General features: G+C 39.5%; 1 protein-coding gene across 1 annotated transcript in view; it reads right to left on the bottom strand.

Annotated features, from left to right (window-relative positions):
- Window positions 1–8,564: 8,564 nt before the first annotated feature.
- The window catches only part of LOC128698156 (uncharacterized), a 542,913-nt gene continuing 523,792 nt past the window's right edge, over window positions 8,565–27,685 (bottom strand). Inside the window, exon 6 of the mRNA XM_070098656.1 lies at window positions 8,565–8,968. Within this exon, the coding sequence (XP_069954757.1) occupies window positions 8,759–8,968 (210 nt within the window). The 3' untranslated portion in view covers window positions 8,565–8,758. The remainder of the gene's footprint in view (window positions 8,969–27,685) is intronic.

Raw genomic sequence — 27,685 nt, 5'->3', positions numbered from 1 at the left:
GAGAGTTGGCTGGAATGAAAGGGCTGTCTGCTGGAAGGTTTGCCATGAAAGCTCAGAGGTCTGGGACTAGAAGGTAGTGCCAAAATGCATTTCCTTGATGCATTGCCATTGCATGAAGAACAAAGCCAGTTCACGTTTTAATTTAAGAGTGGACAGGAAGACCTCGCCTGGTTCATCACTTACCGGTTGTAAGATCTGTCAACATTACAGTGATTCCACTTTTATAGAAAACTATAGAAGACCCCTAATCTGAACAAATCATATTTAATGTAGAAATATATAAGCACAGTACACAATACTGAAATAATAATAATAATAAGCACTTAGGGTCCCAACTTACGAGCTCCTGAGTTATGGACATCCACAATTACGAACAAGATTCAAAAGAAATAATGTTTGAAAATAATTATTTTATGAATACCAATCTGAAATTATGAACATGTGACACATAACCATCCTTTCTACTACTATTTTCTAAAGGAAAATAAGTTGCAAGTTACAAACAACTTGTTCTTGGGAAGACAACTCGTTTGTTAGCTGGGACCTATGTTCTATATTTCATGTCTAGACATAATAAAAGAAGAACAAAACAACAATTTACTAACTGCAGTACACTATTTACATTCAATAATCTGATTTTCGAAGGGTAGAGTATATACACCAAGCGTATATACAGTAAACCATCAATTAATGCAAAATAGAACTGCAAGGTTTAATTTTGTCTTAACTTTATTGAAAAGAGTGCAACCAAAAAGCCAGTGAAAATGCTTTCTATTATACTCAGTAAAGCTTGAAGGGATCAATTTAAAGGGTACAAAAAGATACAAAACATCCAGGCCATGGGAAAACCTGGGTAGCCACAGCCACTCAAGAGGGAAAGGCTTTTTAGTGCCAGGAAGGAAAAACAACTGGCAGGAAATGGCAGAAATCGTACACCAAATCCAGTCATTCCTGGAGTGGAACCACAGTCGATGGCCTCCACTCCAAACCAACAGATACAGATACTAATGCCGGAAAAAAAAATCCCCCCCAGTACCAACAATACCACCAGTCCGATGACATTCTTCTTTGCAAATATACTGGGTCTAAAGCCAGCAACAAACAACAAAATACCTTTCATCCGTGGACTGCTTGCAGAGGCAAAGGCAATGTTCGTGGCTTTCACTGAGACCCACATAAAGGATCACTTGGACAACGAAATATGGATCCCAGGTTACAACCTATACAGATGTGACAGAGTGAACAGGCAAAAGGGGGGGGGGGGTTGGCCTGTACATTGCAGAGTCACTTGTTTGCACAGAACTGCTAAATGCCTCAAATGATGTAGTGGAAGTTTTAGCAGTAAAGGTCGAGAACCAAAACCTAGTCATTGTGGTAGTCTACAAGCCTCCGGATGCAACATCCCAGCAATTCCAGGAACAGCTGTTAAAAATTGACCACTGTCTGGAAAATCTTCCAGCTCCTGCACCCAACATCTTGCTCCTGGGGGATTTCAACTTAAGGCACCTAAAATGGAGGAATATAGCAAATAATATTGTTGCAGTAATAACACCAGGAGGCAGCTCTGATGAAAACTCACACTCACACAAGCTTTTAAATCTCTGTATGAAATTCAATTTAAACCAGCAAATAATAGAGCCTACTAGACTGGAGAATACACTAGACCTCATCTTCACTAACAATGATGATCTGATAAGAAATGTCACCATATCAAAAACAATATACTCAGATCACAACATAATTGAGGTTCAGACATGTATGCATGGAGCCCCAGACCGACATAATGAGACTAGTCACGAGGGAGCATTCACCAAATTCAACTTCAATAACAAAAACATAAAGTGGGACCAAGTAAACCAAGTCCTAACCGATATAAGCTGGGAAGATATACTAAGCAACACAGACCCCAACTTATGCCTAGAACAGATTAACTTGGTGGCACTCGATGTATGCACAAGGCTTATTCCTCTAAGAAAAAGGAGGAGTAGATGTAAAATAGAAAGAGACAGGCGCTCCCTTTACAGGCGACGGAAAAGAATAACAGAGCGGCTAAAAGAGGTCAATATATCTGCAATGCGTAGGGAGACACTGGTCAGAGAAATAGCAAGCATCAAACTCAAGCTAAAGGAATCTTATAGGAGTCAGGAATTGCGTGAAGAACTAAAAGCCATAAATGAAATCGAAAGAAACCCAAAGTATTTCTTCTCCTATGCCAAATCAAAGTCAAGAACAATGTCCAGTATTGGGCCCCTACTTAAACAAGATGGGTCCTACACAGATGACAGCAAGGAAATGAGTGAGCTACTCAAGTCCCAATATGACTCAGTTTTTAGCAAGCTGCTAACCAGACTGAGAGTCGAAGATCAAAATTAATTTTTTATGAGAGAGCCACAAAATTTGGTTAACACAAGCCTATCCGATGTTATCCTGATGCCAAATGACTTCGAACAGGCGATAAATGACATGCCCATGCACTCTGCCCCAGGGCCAGACTCATGGAACTCCGTGTTCATCAAGAACTGCAAGAAGCCCCTATCACGAGCCTTTTCCATCCTATGGAGAGGGAGCATGGACATGGGGGTCGTCCCACAGTTACTAAAAACAACAGACATAGCCCCACTCCACAAAGGGGGCAGTAAAGCAACAGCAAAGAACTACAGACCGATAGCACTAACATCCCATATCATAAAAATCTTTGAAAGGGTCCTAAGAAGCAAGATCACCACCCATCAGTTACACAACCCAGGGCAACATGGGTTTAGAACAGGCCGCTCCTGTCTGTCTCAACTATTGGATCACTACGACAAGGTCCTAAATGCACTAGAAGATAAAAAGAATGCAGATGTAATATATACAGACTTTGCAAAAGCCTTCGACAAGTGTGACCATGGCATAATAGCGCACAAAATGCGTGCTAAAGGAATAACAGGAAAAGTCGGTCGATGGATCTATAATTTCCTCACTAACAGAACACAGAGAGTAGTCGTCAACAGAGTAAAGTCCGAGGCAGCTACAGTGAAAAGCTCTGTTCCACAAGGCATAGTACTCGCTCCCATCTTGTTCCTCATCCTCATATCCGACATAGACAAGGATGTCAGCCACAGCACCGTGTCTTCCTTTGCAGATGACACCCGAATCTGCATGACAGTGTCTTCCATTGCAGACACTGCAAGGCTCCAGGCGGACATCAACCGAATCTTTCAGTGGGCTGCAGAAAACAATATGAAGTTCAACGATGAGAAATTTCAATTACTCAGATATGGTAAACACGAGGAAATTAAATCTTCATCAGAGTACAAAACAAATTCTGGCCACAAAATAGAGCGAAACACCAATGTCAAAGACCTGGGAGTGATCATGTCGGAGGGTCTCACCTTCAAGGACCATAACATTGTATCAATCGCATCTGCTAGAAAAATGACAGGATGGATAATGAGAACCTTCAAAACTAGGGAGGCCAAGCCCATGATAACAATCTTCAGGTCACTTGTTCTATCTAGGCTGGAATATTGCTGCACACTAACAGCACCTTTCAAGGCGGGTGAAATTGCTGACCTAGAAAATGTACAGAGAACCTTCACGGCGCGCATAACGGAGATAAAACACCTCAATTACTGGGAGCGCTTGAAGTTCCTAAAACTGTATTCCCTGGAACGCAGGCGGGAGAGATACATGATTATATACACCTGGAAAATCCTAGAGGGACTAGTACCGAACTTGCACACGAAAATCACTCGCTACAAAACCAAAAGACTTGGCAGACGATGCAACATCCCCCCAATGAAAAGCAGGGGTGTCACTAGCACGTTAAGAGACCATACAATAAGTGTCAGGGGCCCGAGACTGTTCAACTGCCTCCCAGCATACATAAGGGGCATTACCAACAGACCCCTGGCAGTCTTCAAGCTGGCACTGGACAAGCACCTAAAGTCGGTTCCTGACCAGCCGGGCTGTGGCTCGTACGTTGGTTTGCGTGCAGCCAGCAGCAACAGCCTGGTTGATCAGGCTCTGATCCACCAGGAGGCCTGGTCACAGACCGGGCCGCGGGGGCGTTGACCCCCGGAACTCTCTCCAGGTAAACTCCAATCTGTGTGGTGGTTTTTTTTCCTCTCTGACCTGCTGGTCCTATAGATAAAACGGATCCTGCACTGCCACCTACAGTTGCATTCTGAAATGTTGCATGTGGAAGTGGCTCTATTTATCATCCTTGCATCTTTTCAACACCCCAACACATCTCTGGATATTAACTATGACACTTAAAAGAAATTCTAGTAATGCTGGAGTTTTTTTTTTTTATTATTATCACACTGGCCGATTCCCACCAAGGCACGGTGGCCCGAAAAAGAAAAACTTTCACCATCATTCACTCCATCACTGTCTTGCCAGAAGGGTGCTTTACACTACAGTTTTTAAACTGCAACATTAACACCCCTCCTTCAGAGTGCAGGCACTGTACTTCCCATCTCCAGGACTCAAGTCCGGTGTCAAGAAAAATAAGCATACAGCTCTGATGGTATACAAGAAAAAGTACGCTTTAGACATACTCCACTGCTATGCTCGTTTGATGGAAGCTGTTTGCTCTTTTGATCTGAGAGAATCGTCTATTTCTACAATTAGAGACAATGACAAGAAAATAAGAATTTATGCAATGACTAGTACAGATTTTAATATGCTGAAAAGAATGACAGAGAAGTCAATACAATACAGCTAAATAAAACAGAAAAGTTACCGAACATAGGAAGGGAAGGGGAAAAGAGAGGGCTCCTCCTTGTGGTCAGATTATAAGACACAAACCCCTTTCCTACTATAAGAGAATGTGTGTTGGAAGGAAGAAGACCATTCACAACTGCAACTGTGTACGTTTACTGATGGTTTTAAAAAGGCACAATTAGTTTTATAACTAAGTTCAGTAGTCAGAGTGCTGCAGCTGATCTTGAATGGTTCAAGCATTATTCTGTTCATGCACTCAAGATCTATTTTGCCACACAGAACCTTGAATTCACAGTCCTCCCTCCTGATAATTCCTAGAGTCATCTGCCAATCCTGCAGTCTGTGAACCCAAATGTAAAGTTGTGTTTTTCCCACCCAATATGACATCATTGATACAACTACTAGATTTAGGAATTATTAACCCTTTCACTGTTTTAGAAGCCAGCAGCACCTATGTAGTACACAATATATACATCTTAATCATAGTGCCCTCAAATATGCTGTGGGTGATAAATTTAACCTAGAACAGAAGGCATAGTAGCAAAGCAGCCAAGAATTGGGTAGGTTTGAGTAATGAAATTAGCTTGGAATAGGTCTCAAAGTGGGTAGAATCTCAATTACAAAAAGTGCTCCCTGACTTCCAACTTTGCTCATGGATAATTCCATATACTTTTACATCAGATTTTTCATTTCTGGTGTCATTACTTTATAAAAAGATTCTCTACAATCTTAGAAGATAAAATTATTATAGTTTTAAACTGTAACACTTACAGGACTTTAAATTTTGGGGGTTATAAAAGTGAAAGGATTAAGACATTTATGTGCCCCTCATGTTATTCATGTCGTCTCATCAACTCCAGTAACAGGAAAATACAAGTATGAAAGAGTCATAGAAAAAATGAATATTGAACTTCGTCGAACATCTAATTGGGAGAAGAAATGGAGAATTACGACTAATCCTGACAAGGTCCTTGTTAGCACGATAGGATGTTTTGCATCAACCATCGAAGATAAAGGGGGTATCTCCATCAGAGGTACACCTGTAGCCATTAGAAACCCTAACAAGATCTTGGGATATGAAATAGATAGGCTGCTCCACTCAACATCTCATGTAACTAAAAAGATCAACACAGCCAAAGTCGGTCTTAGCAGACTCTTTCGATTCAATCAAGCCCCTCAACATGTCAAAAAACATCTGTATAAAATGATAATAAGACCTATACTCGAATACCCTTGTGTCCCAATGTCATTAACAACAAAGACCAACATGCTACGGTTACAAAGGGTCCAGAATAGAGCCCTTCGCTTTATTACCGATACCAGGAGGAGAGACAGAGTTAAAATGGCAGATTTACACACACAACAAGATATTACTGCCATAAATGTACGCCTTGACACCCTAAAAAAGAAACAACTTTATACAATGCAAGAACTATACATACCAGATAGAGAACATCCTATACAAGTGATAAATACCACCGATTACACCATCAATACTCCACCTCACAGGACTCAAAGAATGACTCTCCCACAGAGGGTTCGTCGTTTTATTCATAAAGATGATTACCCTCGACCCATGATTTTGAGCAACTTACCTGATGAAGAAGATTGGATACCACCAGAACCCTTCTATGTATACTGAGAAAATCATCGCCCCCAATTAGGGAGACATCTTAAATAACTTTCTAATGTAAAATTATGCTATTAACTATTGTTGGACACCACCATTAAGAAGCTATTGTCACGAACTTATAAAATGCCAGAAAATTATTGCCTTTCTTGTCGTATAAATATCCGTTGTGCAATCGCGAAAAAAAAAAAAAAAAGCAATTGCAACTTGTATAATTACTACCAATTCAGAGTCATGTAGTTATATACCTATTATATCTATGTGACTCTGATGGGTTAGTATTATACCTCTTAAAGAATATCTTATTAATTCACATACACTTTTTAAATTGCACCAAAGTGGTTGGGCCACTTACCTTTTATATCCTACCTCTCCCCCCCCCTCCCACCCTTTTCCAATATTTCCATCCTTACCCATCCTTCTTCCTTACCCATCTTACCAAAGCTCTGGTCATCAGAAGCGAAGAGAAGCGAAGAAGCGAAGTGTGCCCCTAAACAGGTAAGGTAATGGAAAACTCAATGTGGCAATAGATAAAAGCTCTGAGAATGGCATGCCAGAGTTCTGACATTAAGACAATTACCAAAGTCATTCACATCAATAAATAATAATAATAATCTTTATTACTACAAGTGTACATGATACAACTTATGCAGGCTTAGTTGACCCCCTAGTTTTCGGCTGGTCTGGAAATCATACAATTTGGATTTCAAGCACTTTTTCAGCGAAATTTCCCCCCGAATTTTGTACATCAGCTCATAAATCAAAGGTATCAGACACGTCCACCTGGGCCGCTCATACATTCATACTCCCTCTTGGGCACATTAAATGTCTTATTTTATGCTAATACAAACATTTTCATTAATCCATCTATGATATTTTCTTAAAAGTTATGTAAGTAACATGTTACATAGCATATAAAAATGCATTGTTTATATGCTACTGAGGGGTCATTGGAGGGTAAACATTACATTTTCTCTGGTCCAGCTTCAGAGAAAACATGTATGAATTTGCGTTGGCCAGTAATCACCCTTAATAGTACATAAGGCATAAATTATTCATTTCTTCTCCCTTTGTTTATGATGGCATCTAAAGTTAGTTGTTAGAAATTATTAAACTCGGTGAACATGGTATGTTGATGGTAATAATATGGCTGTAGGCCGCCGTGAATGTAGCCAGTAGGTATAGCCTGGGATGTAGTCTCTCTGGGATTACAAATAAACACTACTCACCAACAAGAGTCTTCAATAAAAGTATGTAATGTTCATTTATCATTAAAATTAGTCATTAATATTTATTTCTCATTGTTTTCTGTATGTAAAACTATAGTTATTCTCTATAAAAATGTATTTTTTGTTTATAATTTTGGGTGTCTGAAATGGATTAATTGGATTTACATTATTAATGGGAAACATTACTTCGGTTTTTGGCCATTTTGGATTTAGGCCAATCTTCTGAAACAGATTAATTATGAAAACCAGGGATCTACTGAATATAGAAAGCCCCTGGTTATGCAGAGCATTTCAAGCAACTTAGGTTAAAAGAGCCATAGTCATCCAAATCAGCTCAATATGGCCACATCAATCCTCTTCACATACTGTCCTTCAATATCAAGAAGAATGTAAGGTAAGGTAAACTATAATTTTTGACATAGTAATATTTAAAAAATAAAGAATTGACAAATTTGGAGGTGTATAGAATGCAGCCCTATTTTTCCCTTATGTTCTTCAGATTATTTAATGCTATTTTATATTACATGCTGATTTTCAGGAATGTGACCCTCATGTTAATCAACGGTTTACTGTACTCTACCCTGTATCTCAGTGCACATAAATTTGGGTTTCCACTAATCACTACACTAAGACTTAAAGCAAACTTTATGTTAGTGTACAGGTGAATTGTAAAGCTACTGAGCCTGATGTAGTCTCTCTCTCTTAAACTTAACATGCTACAACTACTGACTAAATAAGTTTTAAATAACATTTAAACTCACTAAATGATATAATAAATGTATTAACTAAATATTTTAATATACTCAACTGTAACACAGTATATATCACTTATAACAAGACTTATCAATGTGGAATATGATAAGAGCTATAGAGTAAACAGGTGTTGACAAATTCTGAAATTTAAAAACACAACAAAAACAAAAAAAATTACTTGTAAAGTACAACAACGTGGACAAGAATAGTATGTCACAAATTATGGAGAAATAGTGGATTGATAAAAAAACATTTTTATGCTGTAAATAGGTACTCTATTTTGACTAATGAAAACTGAAGAGAATTTGATATGTCAGGTATAACATATACTGTACAGTAGATAATGATAAATGTGAAGAGAATTGTAAAAGTAGAGAAATACGGTTTCAAGAAGCACTTCTAAAAGTGAAGAGGTACAGTATGAATATTATCAGATTTAAAAGTGAAAAATGGAGATATAGAAATAGATAAAGTTTAGGATATAGAAGCAAGAAAAGTAACAGCAACAACAACAACAAAAAATTACCTGCTTGAAGCATATGATTGTGATTGTTGCACAGGCAGCCATGATGATGAGACACACCAAGAAGATAGAATGAAGAATTTTATCAGCTCTTGAGCAAGATGGAAGTTGCCAATGGTGTAGCTGTGGAAGAGAAAGTTAAATAAGAACACAAAATGTCTGTTTGGTTTGACTAATAGATTTTTTATTATTCTAACCAAAAATACTACATCTCCATTTTAAAATATCCTACACTCTTTCCTAAACTGATGCTGTATATGCGCATTTTATTTTCTAGATTTTATCTGTAATTCCAATCTAAATTATTTTTACTCTTTTCAGTAAATGTCCATTTTGACTCACGAAATTGTAATGACACGATAGCAAACAAACCATACCACGGGCAGGGATAGAACCCGCGTTCAGAGAGTCATAAAACTCCAGATCGATGCTCTAGCCACTAGGCCAGCTGGCTACAAGATTCGTCCAACTAGGTATATTTATACACCATAGGAAGGTTAGCATAGGCACCACTGTGACCACAAATGCAAGTTTTTACAGACGAATCTCCTGCCAGCTGTTGGGAGATTCCACTTTCCCATAAGAAACAATGTAAATCCAATTAATCTGTTCCACACACCCAAAAAATATTAACAAAAAATACATTTTATAGAGAATAACTATAGTTTTAGATACAGAAAACAATGAGAAATAAATATAAAGGACTAATGAAATGGATAAATGAACATTTAACATCACTTTTACCTTTATTGAAGACTCTTACTGGCATATGGAAGATAGCGAGGAGGGGAGAGGGAGGAGAGGTTATCTCTTCCACCATCACTACCACCCTCTACCACCATCACAACAACTACCACCCTCTACCACCATCATCCTGACAATCTTCTCCATGACTTTGCATGCCATACATGTCAGTGATACAGGTCTGTGGTTTAATGCCTCGTGTCTGTCTCCTTTCTTAAAAATTGGGACTACATTTGCCATCTTCCATACCTCAGGTAGTTGCCCAGTTTCAATGGATGTGTTGAAGATTTTTGTTATCGGCACACACAGCATCTCTGCTTCCTCTTTAAGGACCCATAGAGAGATGTCCGGTCCCACTGCCATTGAGGTATCAAGTTTATATAGCAGTTTCGTCACCTCCTCAGATGTGTGTATTTCATCCAGCACTTTTTGGTGTATCCTTTGTTGGTGTTCCTCCCTATTCCAACTTCCTGGAGTCCTTCCTGTCTCCACTGTAAATGCTTCTTTGATAATTTAGACACCTGTGCAGCACTTGGGTATCTTTAATGAGGAAACATTTTGCCACACATTGGCTTTAGTCCATACAAAGAAGAATGGCAAAGAACAGGAGTAGTTTGAGGTAATCAATCCCTCAGCCTTGAGTCGATGTAATTAGTTCAACAATCTTGAAAAGAATACAGCATATCTGCGAAGAAGTGGCTTATATGCTGTAGGCAGGTGAGGTGCAGTAGTTGTAGGCAGTATCACATTTGATAAATCCAAATGTGGAAGTAGGTCATGCCTAAAGGTTAGGCAAGTGAAGAATTCCCTGTATTAAGATCCCAAGATGTTGCTGTGTCTGACAGCAATGTGGATAAATGGCTCAGAGAACCAACAAGCATCCTGGGATCTTAATACTGTACAGGGAATTCTTCACTTGCCTAACCTTTAGGCATGACCTACTTCCACATTTGGATTTGTCAAATGTGATACTGCCTATGACTGCTGCACCTTACCTGCCTACAGTACATAAGCCACTTCACAGATATCCTGTATTCTTTTCAAGATTGATGGACTGATTACATCGACTCAAGGCTGAGGGACTGATTACCTCAAACTCCTCCTGTTCTTCACCATTCTCCTTTGTATGGACTGATGAAGCCACTGTGTGGCAAAACATTTCCTCATTTATCAACTTTTCAGTTCTCTGAACCATTTACCTACATCGCTATCAGACACAGCAACATCTTGGGATCTTAATACAGGGAATTCTTCACTTGCCTAACCTTTAGGCATGACCTACTTCCACATTTGGATTTGTCAAATGTGATACTGCCTATGGCTGCTGCACCTTACCTGCCTACAGTATATAAGCCACTTCACAGATATCCTGTATTCTTTTCAAGATTGATGGACTGATTACATTGACTCAAGGCTGAGGGACTGAGTACTTCAAACTCCTCCTGTTCCTCACCATTCTCCTTTGTATGGACTGATGAAGCCACTGTGTGGCAAAACATTTCCTCATTAAAGATATTGAAGTGTTGCACATGTGTCTAATTTATCAACTTGTCGGCTCTCTGAACCATTTACAGTGGAACTCTGGTTTTTGTACTTAATCCGCTCCAGAAGGTCATTCTAAATCCAAAAAGCATGAAAACTGAAGCAATATTTCCCATAAGAAATAATGTAAATACAATTAATCCGTTTCAGACACCCAAAAATAAAAAAAAAAAAATACATTTTTTTAAAGAGTATCTATAGTTTTACATACAGAAAACAATGAGAAATAAACATAAAGCACTAATGAAATGGATAAATAAACATTTAAATCGCTATTATATACCTTTATTGAAGACTGTTGTTGGGAGAAGAGTTTGTTTGGAGACAGGACAAAATACTTAAATATGACGTGCTAATATAAATTTTACGGCTTACTCATCTATCACAATTCATCTAATGTGACATAATAAACAATATTAATAACATAGAAACATGATATATACTCTAGAATGAATAAAATATGTCATTACGTATATGAAGAGTAGTAGTATTGGTGGTGGTGGTGGTGTTATTGTTGGGTTTATCAGGGCCACTGACAGCATAAGCCATACATAAAGTGGTGGTGGTGGCAGCAGAGGCCACCACCACAATTCACACTGAAAAAATGTACATAATTCATAAACAAGAAATATTTACACTTTATAAATAAGAAATACTTACACTTACCTTAGAGGAGATGCTGGCATTGGTTTAGGGTGGTGGAAGATATGCAGGCAGCATATGTTGTCAGTGGCCCTACATACCTCCAACAACATTGGAGGAGTTAATTTTGTGCCGTCCTTTTTCTATCTCTTAATCGCTTAACTTACTTGTTACACTATTAATGCTACACTTTATCGCTGGCTGGCGCTATAGCCTTTATCGACTCCTGCTGCTTTAGTATCGTACATATTGTAGAATCACTGAATCACTGAAGAAGGCACATTCTCCCCTCTCTCTCAGCCCTTTACCATAGGGCTGGCACTAGGAACTTTCTTTGGGCCCATGGTGGCTTATTTCACAGTCACAATCAATAAACAAGCACAAAAATTGTGAAATGTTTCAGATGAATGCTCACTCAACCAGTGACAAAGCCAGACTGAGAGCATCCCCGAGTAAGTGGACGTGTCTGATACATACGATTTCCGGATTGAGGTCCGACATTCAGAACAAAATTTCATCCAAAAAAAGAGTTCTAAATCCGAAACGTCCAATATCTGGCATGTATGAAAACCTGAGTCCCACTGTACCTACAAATACTTCTTTAAATCTCATGAACTCCTTGCATACTTCTTGGTCATTTCTTGTGAACTCCCAACCTTCCTTCCTCCTTCCTCAGCTTGATTACTTGGTCCTTATCTGTTGTTTTCCTCCTGATGTGGCTATACAACAGCTTCAGGTGAGACTTGACTTTCGATGCTAAGTCATTGTTGTATTGTCACTGAGCCTCCCTTCTTATCTGTGCATATTCGTTTCTGGCTCGTCAGCTAATCTCTATTTTCCTGGGTCTTTTGTCTTCTGTACTTTTTCCATTCTCTAGTGCACTTAGTTTTTGCCTCCCTACACTTTTATATGAACCAAGGACTCGTTCTGGTCTTCCCATCATTTCTGTTTCCCTTGGGAACAAGCCCCCTCCTCTGCCTCCTTGCATTTTATTGTCATGTAGTCCATCAATTCTCTTTCCCACTGAATGTCTTGCAGGAAGTTCCTCGTGCCTGCATAGTCCTCCCCTTTTGTAGTTTGGCTTCTCCCATCCTATTCCTGCTACCCTCTCCACTTGTAGCTCAACTATGTATTCAAAGCACAGAACCACATGATCAGCTCCAAGGGGCCTGTGAAAAATTTTGATGTAATTTTCCCAAAATTATATTGTATCATTTTTATAATGTAAATGTGCATGATTAGTGTTTTGCTGTTGGTTTAAAATTTAATTGGAGAGAAGCTCTGCGGTTGCACGAGGGGAAGGTGGGGAGATGAGGGAGTGTTTTGAATCGAGGAGTAGGCTGGTCAAAAATGGGGCCAGGAAATTGGTGTCTCAAATGGCCCAAGGTGTAAATATTGGCCTCACTTCATAAGAGGAAGTGTCATAACTGTTTCCAGTGCAGAATATGGGGCAAGAAGTCAACGAAACCACCATAATAGGGTGGTGAGAATGGAAATAGTGAGGGACGTTAAGGAGTGACAGTGTGCATGCGAGAGAAATAACCTGCCAATTTAATCAAGTTTCATTGAGGACACGTAGTGAATCACCCTCAAATGAGTGGAAATTAATGTAGTAAGAAACAACACTGTGAACTGTGGAGAAAATAGTGAAAATAACACTGAGCCAAGGGGATAATTAAAGTAATAAGAGTTCACCATATCCCAGTGTGAGCACATGTTGAGCTGGCATCCCATTCCGATGTCCAAGGAGGTTTTAATGGGGCTTCATCTCCAAAGCAGAAATAAAACAAATTGGAAATCTCGTCCTGCAGAATATGTAAAGGTGCAGATTTGGCAGGACTTCAAAATGAGACGGTGAATGGAGAAAGTAAAGTCATCAACCACAGCTAAGTAAACCTTGTTATGTCAAGCTAGCTGGCCAGTTTAGTTTTTCATAGTAAGATAGGTGTTGTGGGTAACCCAGCTGCATCAAGTAACCACCAGGGACAATCTGGTATTATATTCAAGTATATTTTCCCCTGATGTATATGCATGTGTACCCCACTTTCCCCCCAACCTTCAGCCAGTACAATTAATCTATACAGTCCACTACACATACTAACATCATAAGTATTGGTGATGTTTAAAGTTCAAATCAAATCAAATCAAGTTTATTCTCTATAAAGATTACAATGTGGGTTTACATATTACATGTAAAGGATATTGTGTGGTTGACATATTTTATAAAACTAATTACAGAGAGGGCCACTAGCATGATTAGGCATTTTGGGCAGACTAAAATTAATTCAAAACTCTATATTGTACAGATTATGGAGCATATTGATGTTACGGCTAAGGAACTGCATTACAGTTCATAAATTTAGCAATGTGAATGGTTTTGTTTTTGTACAAAACACAATTTCTATTGAAGCTCCTATATTGGAGTATCACAGGCAAACTTATGACTAGTTAAGATTCATTAGGTAATAGTTGTGTTACATATTTCTATGTTTATAGTCAATTGGTTGAATGTAGGTGCGAATTGTGGGGAATCACAGATATCGAGGGGAGGTCTAGGTTGTTTTTTGTGTGTGTATGATACAAGAGAATAGGCGGTTTTTATGTAGTTAGCTGACTGGGGTGTGTCAGGGAGATAAGATGTTTTCTAATGGTAGTTTTGAAAGTGATGAATGTGTCTGTAGTTCTAGAGTTTTCAGGTAGGGTGTTCCAGATTTTAATGGTAGTTTTGAAAGTGATGAATGTGTCTGTAGTTCTAGAGTTTTCAGGTAGGGTGTTCCAGATTTTAGGCCCTTTTATGTACATTGAACTTTTGTAGGGGTTTAGCCGGACACGGGGAATATCAAAGAGATGTTCGTGTCTGGTGTTATGCCTGTGGGTCCTGTCACAACTGTCAAGAAAATGTTTTAGGTCAGGGTTAATACTGGAATTTAAGGTTCTGTAAATGTAGGTTGCACAGTAGTAAGTGTGGATATTCTGAAAAGTGGGTAAGTTTAGATCTATGAAGAGTGGGGGTGTTGCCTGGGATTGGATTGCATAATTATTCTAACTGCGCCTTTTTGTTGGGTTATTATTGGCTTTAGATGTAATGTTGCAGTTGATCCCCAAGCACAAATAGCATAGCTGAGGTAGGGATAAATGAGTGAATGGTATAGTGTGAGAAGGGCAGATTGTGGCACGTAGTAATGTATCTTGGAGAGGATCCCAACCATTTTGGATACTTTTTTTGTTATGTGTTGGATATGGGTGCTGAAATTCAGGTTGCTGTCGAGGTGCAGGCCTAGGAATTTGCCCTCATTATGTCTGGCAATAAGAGTGTTGTTGATCTTAATGTTAAGTTGTGCCAAACAAACCATACCCCGGCCGGGATTGAACCCGCGGTCAGAGAGTCTCAAAACTCCAGCCCGTCGCGTTAGTTAAGTTGTGCAACACCTGCTCTGTTACCAAACATAATATAGAAGGTTTTGTCAGTGTTAAGTGTAAGTTTATTGGCTGTCATCCAAGTAGTTATTTTCAGTAGCTTCTCATTAACGATGGTGTTGAGGGTGGCAAGATTTGGGTAGAAGATGACATAAGTTGTGTCGTCAGCAAAGAGAATGGGTTTCAGGTGTTGTGATGTGTTGGGAAGATCACTGATGTATAAGAGGAAGAACAGAGGCCCAAAGACACTTCCCTGTATTACTCCAGTATCAAGTGGCCGTGTTGATGAGGTTGTGTCTTTAATGGTGACATACTGATACCTATTATACCATAATGGTCAAGTTTGTGGCATAGGATGCCATGATCTACTGTGTCAAAAGCTTTTCTTAGATCAATAAAAAGTCCTAATGGATATTCCTTATTTTCCAATGCTGTGTAAAGCAGATCTAGCATTTTTACAATTGCATCATTAGTGCTTGTATTTTTTCAGAAGCCAAATTGGTATGGGTTGAGTATGTTTTGTGCTGTTATAAACGAATATAATCTCTTGTGTATGAGTTTCTCAAAGATTTTGGATAGCAATGGTAAGTTTGATATTGGTCTATAGTTGTTTACATCTGTGGGGTCACCACCTTTATATATTGGTGTAACCCTTGCTGTCTTGAGTAGTGTCGGGAAAGTGCTAGTTTCTAGTGACTTGTTAAAAAGTAAAGAAATAGCATGCAAAAAGACATGGTGGGACATGAGACAGATTCCCTGAATTATTTTTAAATGATGTAATAATCATGGTGACTTCTGTAGGCTCAGTAGGTGCAAGATAGGAGTAGTTTGGGAAATTCCCATCTAAGTAATCATTTGCATGGGTGTTGGTATCTGGGATTTTACTGGCGAGATTTGATCCTATGGTTGAGAAGAAGTCGTTTATCTTGTTAAGTGTATCAATGGGATGCAGTGGTGATTCGTTCGATTTAGTTAGGACAATATCCTTGGTTTTTTTTCAGTTTGTGGGTTCCCAAAATTTGAGAGAGTTTTCCAGGGTTTTTTTTTTATATCTCCTCTAGTGTCTGTGAATCTACTGGAGTAGTACAATTATTTGGCTTTTTTATTTGTTTGGTGAGAATTGATGAATAGTGTTTAAGAATATCTTTGTGTATTAAGCCCTGTCTATATTGCTTTTCATATTGGTGTTTCTTATCAATGGATTTCAGTATGCTGCTAGTTAGCCATGGGCAACCAAGCCGTTTATTCGTGATCTGTTTTGTTTTTATAGGACAATGTTTATTGAATAGTCTAAGTAATTTATTCAGAAATATGTCTGTCCAATTGTCAATACCATTGGCCTTGGAGAATTCTGTAGGCCAGTCAATCGTCTCTAGCTCTGCTGTGAAATTACTTATTGAGGAATCGTCATGGAGTCTAAATGAAACTTTGTTGTATTCCAGTGGTGGTTTATTAATGTTTGTTAAGAGGAAGGTGGGGTAGTGGTCAGTAGTGCTATCTGTGATTATCCCTGACTTAAGTGGGGCTAGTATATTGGTCCATATATGGTCAATTACGGTTGCACTTGTCTCAGTCAGCCTGGTTGGTTTAGTTATTGTTGGTATGAGAAGTGTGTTGTTCATATTGTTGATGAAATCAGTTACAGGCTGATCATCAGGTAGGCCAAGGTTGATATTGAAGTCCCCAGCTAAGAGAAGGTGCTGCTTGTTATTAGTGTCTTTAATTTCTCACTGAAATTTGGGATGTTTGTGTGGGGCATCCAGTAAATGGCACCGACTATTACAGCCTCACGCCGTGGGTACGCGTCCCGGACGAACTACGACTCGCGAGTCAACCTATGAAAGCGAGTCCATGTTTATACAAAAATACCCCTATGATTGGCGAAATTTACGATTGCCGGGAACTACGAAAAGCGGGGGACCACTGTATCCTGCCCAAATTACTTGTAAGAATGTAACTGGTTCACGCAGGTAATTTATTTCTCATAGGGCCTTTTGGACGTGATATCCTTGATGTCCAAACTACTCAAGGTGAATACTAGGTCCAGTCTTGCTGGATCATCTTCACCTCTCTCTCTCTCTCTCTCTCTCTCTTTCTCTCTCTCTCTGGTAGTGTCTCTGACATGTTAATGCATGAGGTTTTCCAGTACCACATCCATCATCTTGGCTATCCATGTTTCAGGACCCCCATGGGGCTCAAGGTTTTCCCAGTCAATCTCCTTGTGACTGAAATCACCCATAACTAGTAACTCTGCTCCACCCATGTGAGCTCTCCTTGCCACCTCGGCTAGTGTGTCTTCCAGTGCTCTGTTGTTCTCTTCGTATTCTTCTCTTGGCCTCCTGCAGTTCTGTGGAAGGTTGTATATCACTGCAATTATCACCTTATGGCCCCCAGACTGAATTGTTCCTACTATGTAGTCCCTTCTGCCCATTCCATCCATTTCTTCCATTTCCTCAAATCCCCATTGGGTTTTAATGAGCAGTGCAACTCCTCCTCCCCTACCCACTAGGAATTTTTATTGACCTAAGAAAAGCTTTTGACACAGTAGACCACGGCATCCTACTCCACAAATCTGACCATTATGGTATAAGAGGCCATGCGCTTGCATATTTCAAATCCTACCTTACTAATAGGTATCAGTATGTCACCATTAAAGACACGGCATCATCAACACGGCCACTTGATACTGGAGTTCCGCAGGGAAGTGTCCTTGGGCCCCTGCTCTTCCTCATTTACATCAATGATCTTCCAAACGTATCCCAACACCTGAAACCCATTCTCTTTGCTGAAGAGACAACTTATGTCATCTCTCACCCTAATCTTGCCACCCTCAACACCATTGTTAATGAGGAGCTGCTCAAAATATCAACTTGGATGACAGCCAATAAACTTACACTTAACACTGACAAAACCTACTATATTATGTTTGGTAGCAGAGCAGGTGCTGCGCAACTAAACATTAAGATCGACAGCACTCTAATTGCCAGACATAATGAGGGCAAATTCCTAGGCCTATACCTCAACAACAACCTGAATTTCAGCACCCATATCCAACACATATAAAAAAAAGTATCCAAAACAGTTGGGATCCTTTCCAAGATACGATACTACGTGCCGCAAAATGCCCTTCTCACACTATACCATTCACTCATTTATCCATACCTCACCTATGCTATTTGTGCTTGGGGATCAACTGCAGCAATACACTTAAATCCAATAATAACTCAACAAAAGGCTGCAGTAAGAATAATCACTAAATCCCATCCCTGGCAATACACCCCCCCCCCTCTTCATAGATCTAAACTTACTCCCTGTTTAGAACATCTACACTTACTACTGTGCAATCTACATATACAGGACCTTAAATTCTAATATTAACCTTGACCTAAAATGCTTTCTTGATAGTTGTGACAGGACCCACAAGCATAACACCAGACACAAACATCTCTACGACATTCCCCGCGTCCGACTAAACCTTTACAAAAATTCAATGCATGCCAAAGGCCCTAAAATCTGCAACACTCTACCTGAAAACTCTAGAACTGCAGACACATTCATCACCTTCAAAACTACCGTTAGAAAACATCTTATCTCCCTGATACACCCCGTCAACTAACTACATAAAAACCACCTGGTGGTTCACACTTACACTCACTCACTCACCCATTTGACTATAAGCACAGAAATATGTATCTTAATCTTAAAATAATGATTCCTAACTAGTCACAAGTTTGCCTGTGATACTCCAATATAGAAACTATGTATTGTGCCATAACAAAAGCATTCACAATGCTAAACTCACAAACTAGTATTTAGTCACTTAGTATTTAGTCAACTTACTCCACAATTTGTATTAATTTAGGGTTAAAAATTAATCTAAGTTTGCCCGAAATGCCTAGCCATGCTAGGTGTTCTAGTGGCCCCCTCTGTAATTAGTATTTTATTACATGTAAAACACACAATAACCAAAATATGTAAACCCTGCATTGTAATCCTTATCAAGAATAAACTTTGATTGATATGTTCCCTCTATCTTTCCCCAGGATTTGATATCTGGGTGGAAAAATTACATCTGTTATCCTGGTGAGTTTCGTGTCTGTGAGTGCTATTATGTCTGGGGGTGTCTCTTTGATTCTTTCATGCCACTCCTCACATTTGTTTGTTATTCCATCTGCATTTGTATACCAAACCTTCAACTTCTTTTCTAAAACTGTGGTCTGGGGGGTACATTGGGGTTGGGGAAGTGGGAGACCTAATGAGGAACTATGGGCAGTTGCTGTGAAGGTGGAGTTTGTATTGAGGTGGGTGGGAGCAATGGGTACAGCATGTGTGTTTTGGGTTAGAATGTTTGGTTGCATTCGGGTTGTCCTGGTTGGAGGGCTTCTGTAGGTGGCTGTGAGGGAGGTTGTATTTGATCTTCCTCCTGAGTCTGGGTTCTCCTGTCCATCTCCATCTTTGCCTCTCTTTCCTCCTTTTGTCTTTGTACCCTCTCTTTCAGTTTCTGCCTTTCTTCTCATTCTGTCACAGTCGAGATACACCCTCCAGTATGCCAATATGTCCCTCTGTTTGTGTGTGGGGGGGGGATGGCACACATAACTTGTTTATGAAATTAAGATCACAATTAAAAATTAGAAAAAATGGTAAGAAAAAGATAAACATTTCTTAGCATAATCAATAGGGAGAATAAGAAGCTACAATTGTACAGAGGAAAAAATCCCATACTGAAAGGATCCTTAAAAAAATTTCATCACAGTGCTACAATATTTTTATTTATGGGATTTAAGAGGAGGTAACAGGTGCTATAACCACTATATACTTAAACAAATTATATGACACATGAAACCATGAAGCCAGAATACCACTAGCATAGCTCTGGTTTTCTCCCTACAAACAGGTAATATTATTTTTTTTTCAATGCACTGGCCATATCCTACCTAGGCAGGATGACCTAAAATGAAAAACAAAAGTTTTTCATTTTACATTCAGTAATAAGGAGGTAGAGGTCTGCCATCACAAATCCGGCATCATTGGGACCTGTAGTGTGCCAGATTACCAAGTTTGCCAGATTACAGAGTGGTTAGGTTAGAATACACTTAATAAAATTAACCAACTCGACTTACACAAGAAAGTTCATTGAACATCGGCAAAAATCGAACATTTTCACTACTTTGAGCTCAATTTCAAGGTACTTTTCATTGTGAAACCAATCAAAATCATATCTATTTCTGTAATATATCTTCCATTCTATCAAATGACACAAAAAAAATGAGAATACAACCATAAAAACTATACAAAAATATACCGCAAAGAGACGGCCAATGGCTGAAAAGTGAACTCCCTTATTTATCGTCCATTTTTTTTCATTTTTTGGTGTAAGTTAAGAAGCATCTTTCCATCATACATTGCCCAAGTTTCAATAAGATAGCCCAGCAAACAACCGAGAAAAAAATATTTACTAAAATTATATATGGCAAGCCCAAGCTAAGTACTGGAAATAATAATAATATCTTTATTTACTACAAGTACATGTACAAGGTATACAGGCCTAGCTGACAACAATGACATACATACTACTATATAGAAAGCCCCTTGTTAGAACATAAGAAAGAAGGTACACTGCAACAGGCCTACTGACCCATGCAGAACAGGTCCATGTCCACCCCCCCCCCTGGATTAGCCCAATGACCCACCCAGTCTGGTCACCTCCACTCAAGGATGGAGCACAGCACCAGACCCAGCAGAACAAGCTAGTCAGGTCCATCTCACACCCACCCACACCCACTCATGTATTTATCTTACCTATTTTTAAAACTACACAACTTTTTAGCCTGAATAACTGTACTCGGGAATTAAAATTAATTGCAATGCCATTAATCCATTCCAGCCCCCAAAAAACCACCCAAATTTTTATGTTATGGGTTTTTAAATAAGAAAAATATATTTATAAATAAGAAATGATTTTTGCCTTTTTCACCAGGTCCCAGTAATGTTTTAGAAATGCTGGAGTATATATGAAATTCCTTGAAACATGGTGTAAGATGAGTGTCACTCCACTGTTGACAGTGCAGCAGTGGTGACATTTGACGATTGTGCACTGCCTTGGCTTTATTTTTCACTGCTACACATAAACATGTCTATCTTTTTGTTTCTATCTATTTGTCTATCTTTTTGTTTCTATCTATTTGTCTATCTGTCTAGCTCTGTCTATGTTTATCTCTGTCTCTGCTTATCTGTCTTTCTGTCTGCCTGTGTTTCTGTCTTCCTATCTCTTTACTTGTCTCTCTGTCTCAGAGAGAGCCACTCATGAACCAACAGGTATTACACACGATGCAGAGTCATCACCTCTGATTCCTGAACAAGTGAAAATGTGTATTATTTGCCAGTCATGCTTATTATGCCTTATATCTACAAGCATAGTATAGCACTTTGGCTGGATTTTTTGGGGGTTATCCTAGGTAATTTACACTATGTATAACTATATTTATGTGTACCTGTGAAACAGAGACAGAGATAGACAGAGACATAGAAACAGACAGACAGACAGACAGACAGGAGATAGAGACAGCCAAAGCAAATCCGCCAGCTGGCCATCCAACCACCCAGCCTGATGAACATGTATTACACGTTCCAGAATTGTTTCTTTTTACTTAGAACATTCTGGCAGTATGACGTTACCAGTGGTACCAAAATTGAAAGGATGTTACACACTGGTTATTATCGAGGTTTTTTGATACATTTCCTCAGTATCTGAAGCACGCTCGTAACTTGGATTTTGGCTTGCAGCTCAAAGCAAAAAAAATTGACCGAGCGACGGTTTGTAACTTGGAAAACTCGTAAGTTGGGGCACTTGTAAGTCAAGGTACCATTGTACTTCTTTTTTAACACACCACCTGTTTCGCTCCATGCAGAGTGACCCGAAAAAGAAGAAACACTTCCATCACTCACTCTATCACTGCCTTGCCAAAGGCTTGACAATACTAGTCCAAAAACTGCAATATACCTCCACCCCTCCTTCAGAATGCAGGCACTATACTTCCCATCTCCAGGACTCAAGTCCAGCTAACCGGTTACCTTGAATCCCTTCATAAATGTTATTTTGCTCACACTCCAACAGTACGTCAAGTCATAAAACCATTTGCCTCCACTCATTCCTATCAAATATGCTCACACACACTTGCTGGAAGTCTAAGCCCCTCATGCACAAATCCTCCTTTATCCCATCCCTCCAACCTTTCCTAGGATGACCCCTACACCACCTTCCTTCCACTACAGATTTATATGCCTTCCAGGTCATTCTATTTTGTTCTACCTCTAAATGTCCAAACCACTTCAACAACTCCTCTTAAGTCCTCTGAATGATACTTGTAATAACCCCACACCTCCATCTAATCTCCAAGCTATAGATTTTCCTCATAATATTCACACCACCCATTGCTCTCAGACATGACATCTCCACTGCCTCCAGCCTTCGCCTTGTTGCAACGTTCACCATCCATGATTCACACCCATATAAGAGCACTGGTACCACTATACATTCCCCTCTTTGCTTCCATGAATAACATTCTTTGTCTCCACAGACTCCTCAGTGCACCACACACCTTCTTCCCCTTGTCAATTCTAAGGTTTACCTGACAAGTCCACTCCCAAATATCTGAATGCATTCACTTCCTCCAATCTTTTCTATATTCACTTTTAATTTCCTTCTTTTCCATACCCTTCAAATTTGTCCACTAGCCTCTGCAACTTTTTTTCAGAATCTCCCAAAAGCACATTGTCATCAGCAAAAAGCATCTGTGACAACTCCCACTTTGTTAGATTCTTTATCCTTTAATCCCACATCTCTTCCCAACAGCCAAGCATTCACATCTCTTACAACCCCATCCATAAATATATTGAACCGCCATAGTGACATCACACATCTCTGTCTAAGGCCTACTTTTACTGGGAAACAATCTCCCTCTCTCCTACATATTCTAACCTGAGTCTCCTTGAAGTACTGTATTTCTTTTAAATTCCATGAAGAAGTGGAGCAGAATTCTTCATAAGTAAGCAATGCATTTTGTAAAAGGTGATTAAAAATGCCAGAAGTGAGGGGTTAATAACCCCTTCTATATTAATTACTAAAGAATACGAAACAGTTTTGGAGAGGGATTAATAAACTGATAAAGCCTAGGAAGCAAATTTACTGGGCAGCTAACAACAAAAGAGAGGAGAAATTAGATGGGGAATTAAAAGTACTGGAAAGATATGAGAGAATATTTTGAATTATGGTTAAATGTTGATGATGAAACAGTGGCATGTCGGGCAAATTAGGTCAGTGTCCCAGGATGCGACCCAATAAAATGGTCAGAAATTGGCAATTTGGCCAATTTCACACAAATTTCAACAGATGCCAATTTCAAAATAAGGTCCAGAATAAACAATGCAGACATTCCTGGCACTAAAGTAACATTTTCTTTGTTTATTAGTCACGGCTCCAGGTCCCTCTTACATTACTCTTGCTTACCATTTGGAATTTTTATTCACACAAAAAATAGATTTACTGTTATGTAGACTACTGCATTATTGCTACGCGTGCAAACGTAGATCTACGTTTGGACAGTTTAAGGGTTAATGGACAATGTACTGTGTAGGTGCTTTACACAATGAGAAGCATTTCTTTTATTCGTTGGAACTATGGCTAGGGCTAAAAGTAAGCAGGTTATAACAATAAATGGAGAAAAAGAAATTGGAATGACTTATACAGCAAGTAGCACCACCAAACAGTACCAGCAGGTTGGTGTGGCGACCCTGGAAATTTGATATGCTAGCCAAAATTAGTGCTGAATAACTGATGGAACCGGATGTCTGATTACCAGATTTGTGATGGCAGACCTGTAATAAAATAAGAACATAAGAAAGAAGGAGCATTGCAGCAGGCCTACTGGTCCATGCTAGGTAGGTCCTAATCACCTACTGGCCCAAGCCAGTGAGGTCCAAGTCACATCCTCTTAAGAAGGAAGAAGCACAGAAGCACTACACCAGATGCACTGGCCCAAACCAGTGCATCAGGATGGATAATGAGAACCTTCAAAACCAGGGATGCCAAGACCATGATGACACTCTTCAGGTCGCTTGTTCTATCTAGGCCAGAATATTGCTGCACACTAACATCACCTTTCAATGCAGGTGAAATTGATGACCTAGAAAATGTACAGAGAACTTTCACGGCACGCATAACTGCGATAAACTACCTCAATTACTGGGAATGCTTGAAGTTTCTAAACCTGTACTCCCTAGAACACGGGAGGGACAGATACATGATTATATACACCTGGAAAATCCTAGAGGAACTATTACCAAACTTGCACATGAAAATCACTCCCTATGAAAGCAAAAGACTCGGCAGATGGTGCAACATCCCTCCAATGAAAAGCATGGGTGCCACTAGCACGATAAGAGACAACACAATAAGTGTCTGGGGCCCAAGACTGTTTAACTGCCTCCCAGCATACATCAGGGGGATTACCAATAGACCCCTGGGTGTCTTCAAGCAGGCACTGGACAGGCAACTGGAGTCAGTACCTGACAAGCCAGGCTGTGGTTCATACGATGGATTGTTCCGAGTAGGGAAATTATATCTAACAAAAATGATCCCAAATGGATGAACAATAGATTAAAACATCTCACTGGTCAAAAGAGAGGCAAATATAGGCATATCAAAAGAGGGGATGGGCATAAAGAGAGAAAGAAAGGAATAAGAAAAGCAAAAAGAGATTATGAGGCTAAGGTTGCAAGGGATTCAAAGACTAACCCAAAAGGGTTCTTTCAGGTATACAGAAGTAAGATTAGGGACAAGATTGGCCCACTTAAGAGTAACACTGGTCAGATCACTGACAGTGATAAGGATATGTGTGAAATTCTAAATACCTACTTCCTCTCAGTTTTCACCCAGGAAAATACTAGCGATATTCCTGAAATAATAGATTATGTAGAACAGGATGATAATAAACTATGTATGACTGCGGTAACTAGTGACATGGTCCTCAGACAAATAGAGAAACTAAAACCCAACAAATCCCCAGGTCCTGATGAACTGTTTGCAAGGGTGTTAAAGGAATGTAGAGAGGAACTTAGCATACCTTTAGCTAATCTTTTTAACATATCACTACAAACTGGCATAGTGCCTGATAAGTGGAAAATGGCAAATGTAATACCTATTTACAAGGCAGGTGACAGGTCCTTGGCTTCGAACTATAGACCAATAAGCCTTACCTCCATAGTGGGAAAATTTATGGAATCAATAATTGCCGAAGCAATTCGTAGCCATCTTGACAGGCACAGATGGATTAATGATTCTCAACATGGTTTTACAAAGGGGCATTCCTGTCTTACGAATTTACTAACTTTTTTCACTAAGGTGTTTGAGGAGGTAGATCATGGTAATGAATATGATATTGTGTATATGGACTTCAGTAAGGCTTTTGATAGAGTTCCACACCAGAGGCTATTGAGGAAACTTAGGGCACACGGAATAGGAGGAGAAATTTTTTCCTAGGTAGAGGCATGGCTGACAAATAGACAGCAGAGAGTTTGCATAAATGGGGAGAAATCAGAATGGGGGCACGTCACAAGCGGTGTTCCTCAGGGGTCAGTGTTGGGCCCATTGTTGTTCACAATTTACATAAACGACATAGATGAGGGAATAAATAGCGACATAAGTAAATTTCTCCCATAAGAAATTTGCTTATGGGAGATTCTAAAGAAAAACTGCAAAGGTTAGTGGATGAGTTTGAGAATGTGTGTAAAGGTAGAAAGTTGAAAGTGAACATAGAAAAGAGTAAGGTGATGAGGGTATCAAATGATTTAGATAAAGAAAAATTGGATATCAAATTGGGGAGGAGGAGTATGGAAGAAGTGAATGTTTTCAGATACTTGGGAGTTGACGTGTCGGCGGATGGATTTATGAAGGATGAGGTTAATCATAGAATTGATGAAGAAAAAAAGGTGAGTGGTGCATTGAGGTATATGTGGAGTCAAAAAACGTTATCTATGGAGGCAAAGAAGGGAATGTATGAAAGTATAGTAGTACCAACAATCTTATATGGATGTGAAGCTTGGGTGGTAAATGCAGCAGCGAGGAGACAGTTGGAGGCAGTGGAGACGTCCTGTCTAAGGGCAATGTGTGGTGTAAATATTATGCAGAAAATTCAGAGTGTGGAAATTAGGAGAAGGTGTGGAGTTAATAAAAGCATTAGTCAGAGGGCAGAAGAGGGGTTGTTCAGGTGGTTTGGCCATTTAGAGAGAATGGATCAAAGTAGAATGACATGGAAAGCATATAAATCTATAGGGGAAGGAAGGAGGGGTAGGGGTCGTCCTCAAAAGGGTTGGAAAGAGGGGGTAAAGGAGGTTTTGTGGGCGAGGGGCTTGGACTTCCAGCAAGCGTGCATGAGCGTGTTAGATAGGAGTGAATGGAGACGAATGATACTTGGGACCTGACGATCTGTTGGAGTGTGAGCAGGGTAATATTTAGTGAAGGGATTCAGGGAAACCGGTTACTTTCATATAGTCGGACTTGAGTCCTGGAAATGGGAAGTACAATGCCTGCACTTTAAAGGAGGGGTTTGGGATATTGGCAGTTTGGAGGGATATGTTGTGTATCTTTATACGTATATGCTTCTAAACTGTTGTATTCTGAGCACCTCTGCAAAAGCAGTGATAATGTGTGAGTGTGGTGAAAGTGTTGAATGATGATGAAAGTATTTTCTTTTTGGGGATTTTCTTTCTTTTTTGGGTCACTCTGCCTCGGTGGGAGACGGCTGACTTGTTGAAAAAAAAAAAAAAAGCAAATTTGCTGATGACACCAAAATAGGCCATCCAATTCATTCTAATGAGGACATTAGAGCACTCCAGGATGATTTGAATAGACTGACGCAATGGTCGGAGAAGTGGCAGATGCAGTTTAATATTGACAAATGCAAAGTTCTAAATGTTGGACAGTTAAATAACCATGCCACATATAAACTAAATAATGTAGATCTTAATACTACCGATTGCAAAAAGGATTTAGGAGTTCTGGTTAGCAGTAACTTAAAACCAAGACAACAGTGCATTAGTGTTCACAATAAAGCTAACAGAATTCTTGGCTTCATATCTAGAAGTATAAATAATAGAAGTCCTCAGGTTGTTCTTCAATTCTATATATCCTTGGTTAGGCCTCATTTAGACTACGCTGCTCAGTTCTGGTCACTGTATTATAGAATGGATATAAATGCTCTGGAAAACGTACAAAGGAGGATGACAAAGATGATCCCATGTATCAGAAATCTTCCCTATGAGGATAGACTAAGGGCCCTGAATCTGCACTCTCTCGAAAGGCGTAGAATTAGGGGGGATATGATCGAGGTGTATAAATGGAAAACAGGAATAAATAAAGGGGATGTAAATAGTGTGCTGAAAATTTCCAGCCAAGACAGGACTCGCAGAAATGGTTTCAAGTTGGAAAAATTCAGATTC

The sequence above is a fragment of the Cherax quadricarinatus genome, chromosome 63 (assembly GCF_038502225.1).
Source record: "Cherax quadricarinatus isolate ZL_2023a chromosome 63, ASM3850222v1, whole genome shotgun sequence".
NCBI classification, from domain to species: Eukaryota; Metazoa; Arthropoda; class Malacostraca; order Decapoda; family Parastacidae; genus Cherax; species Cherax quadricarinatus.
This window is presented reverse-complemented; position numbering and strand designations above follow the sequence as displayed.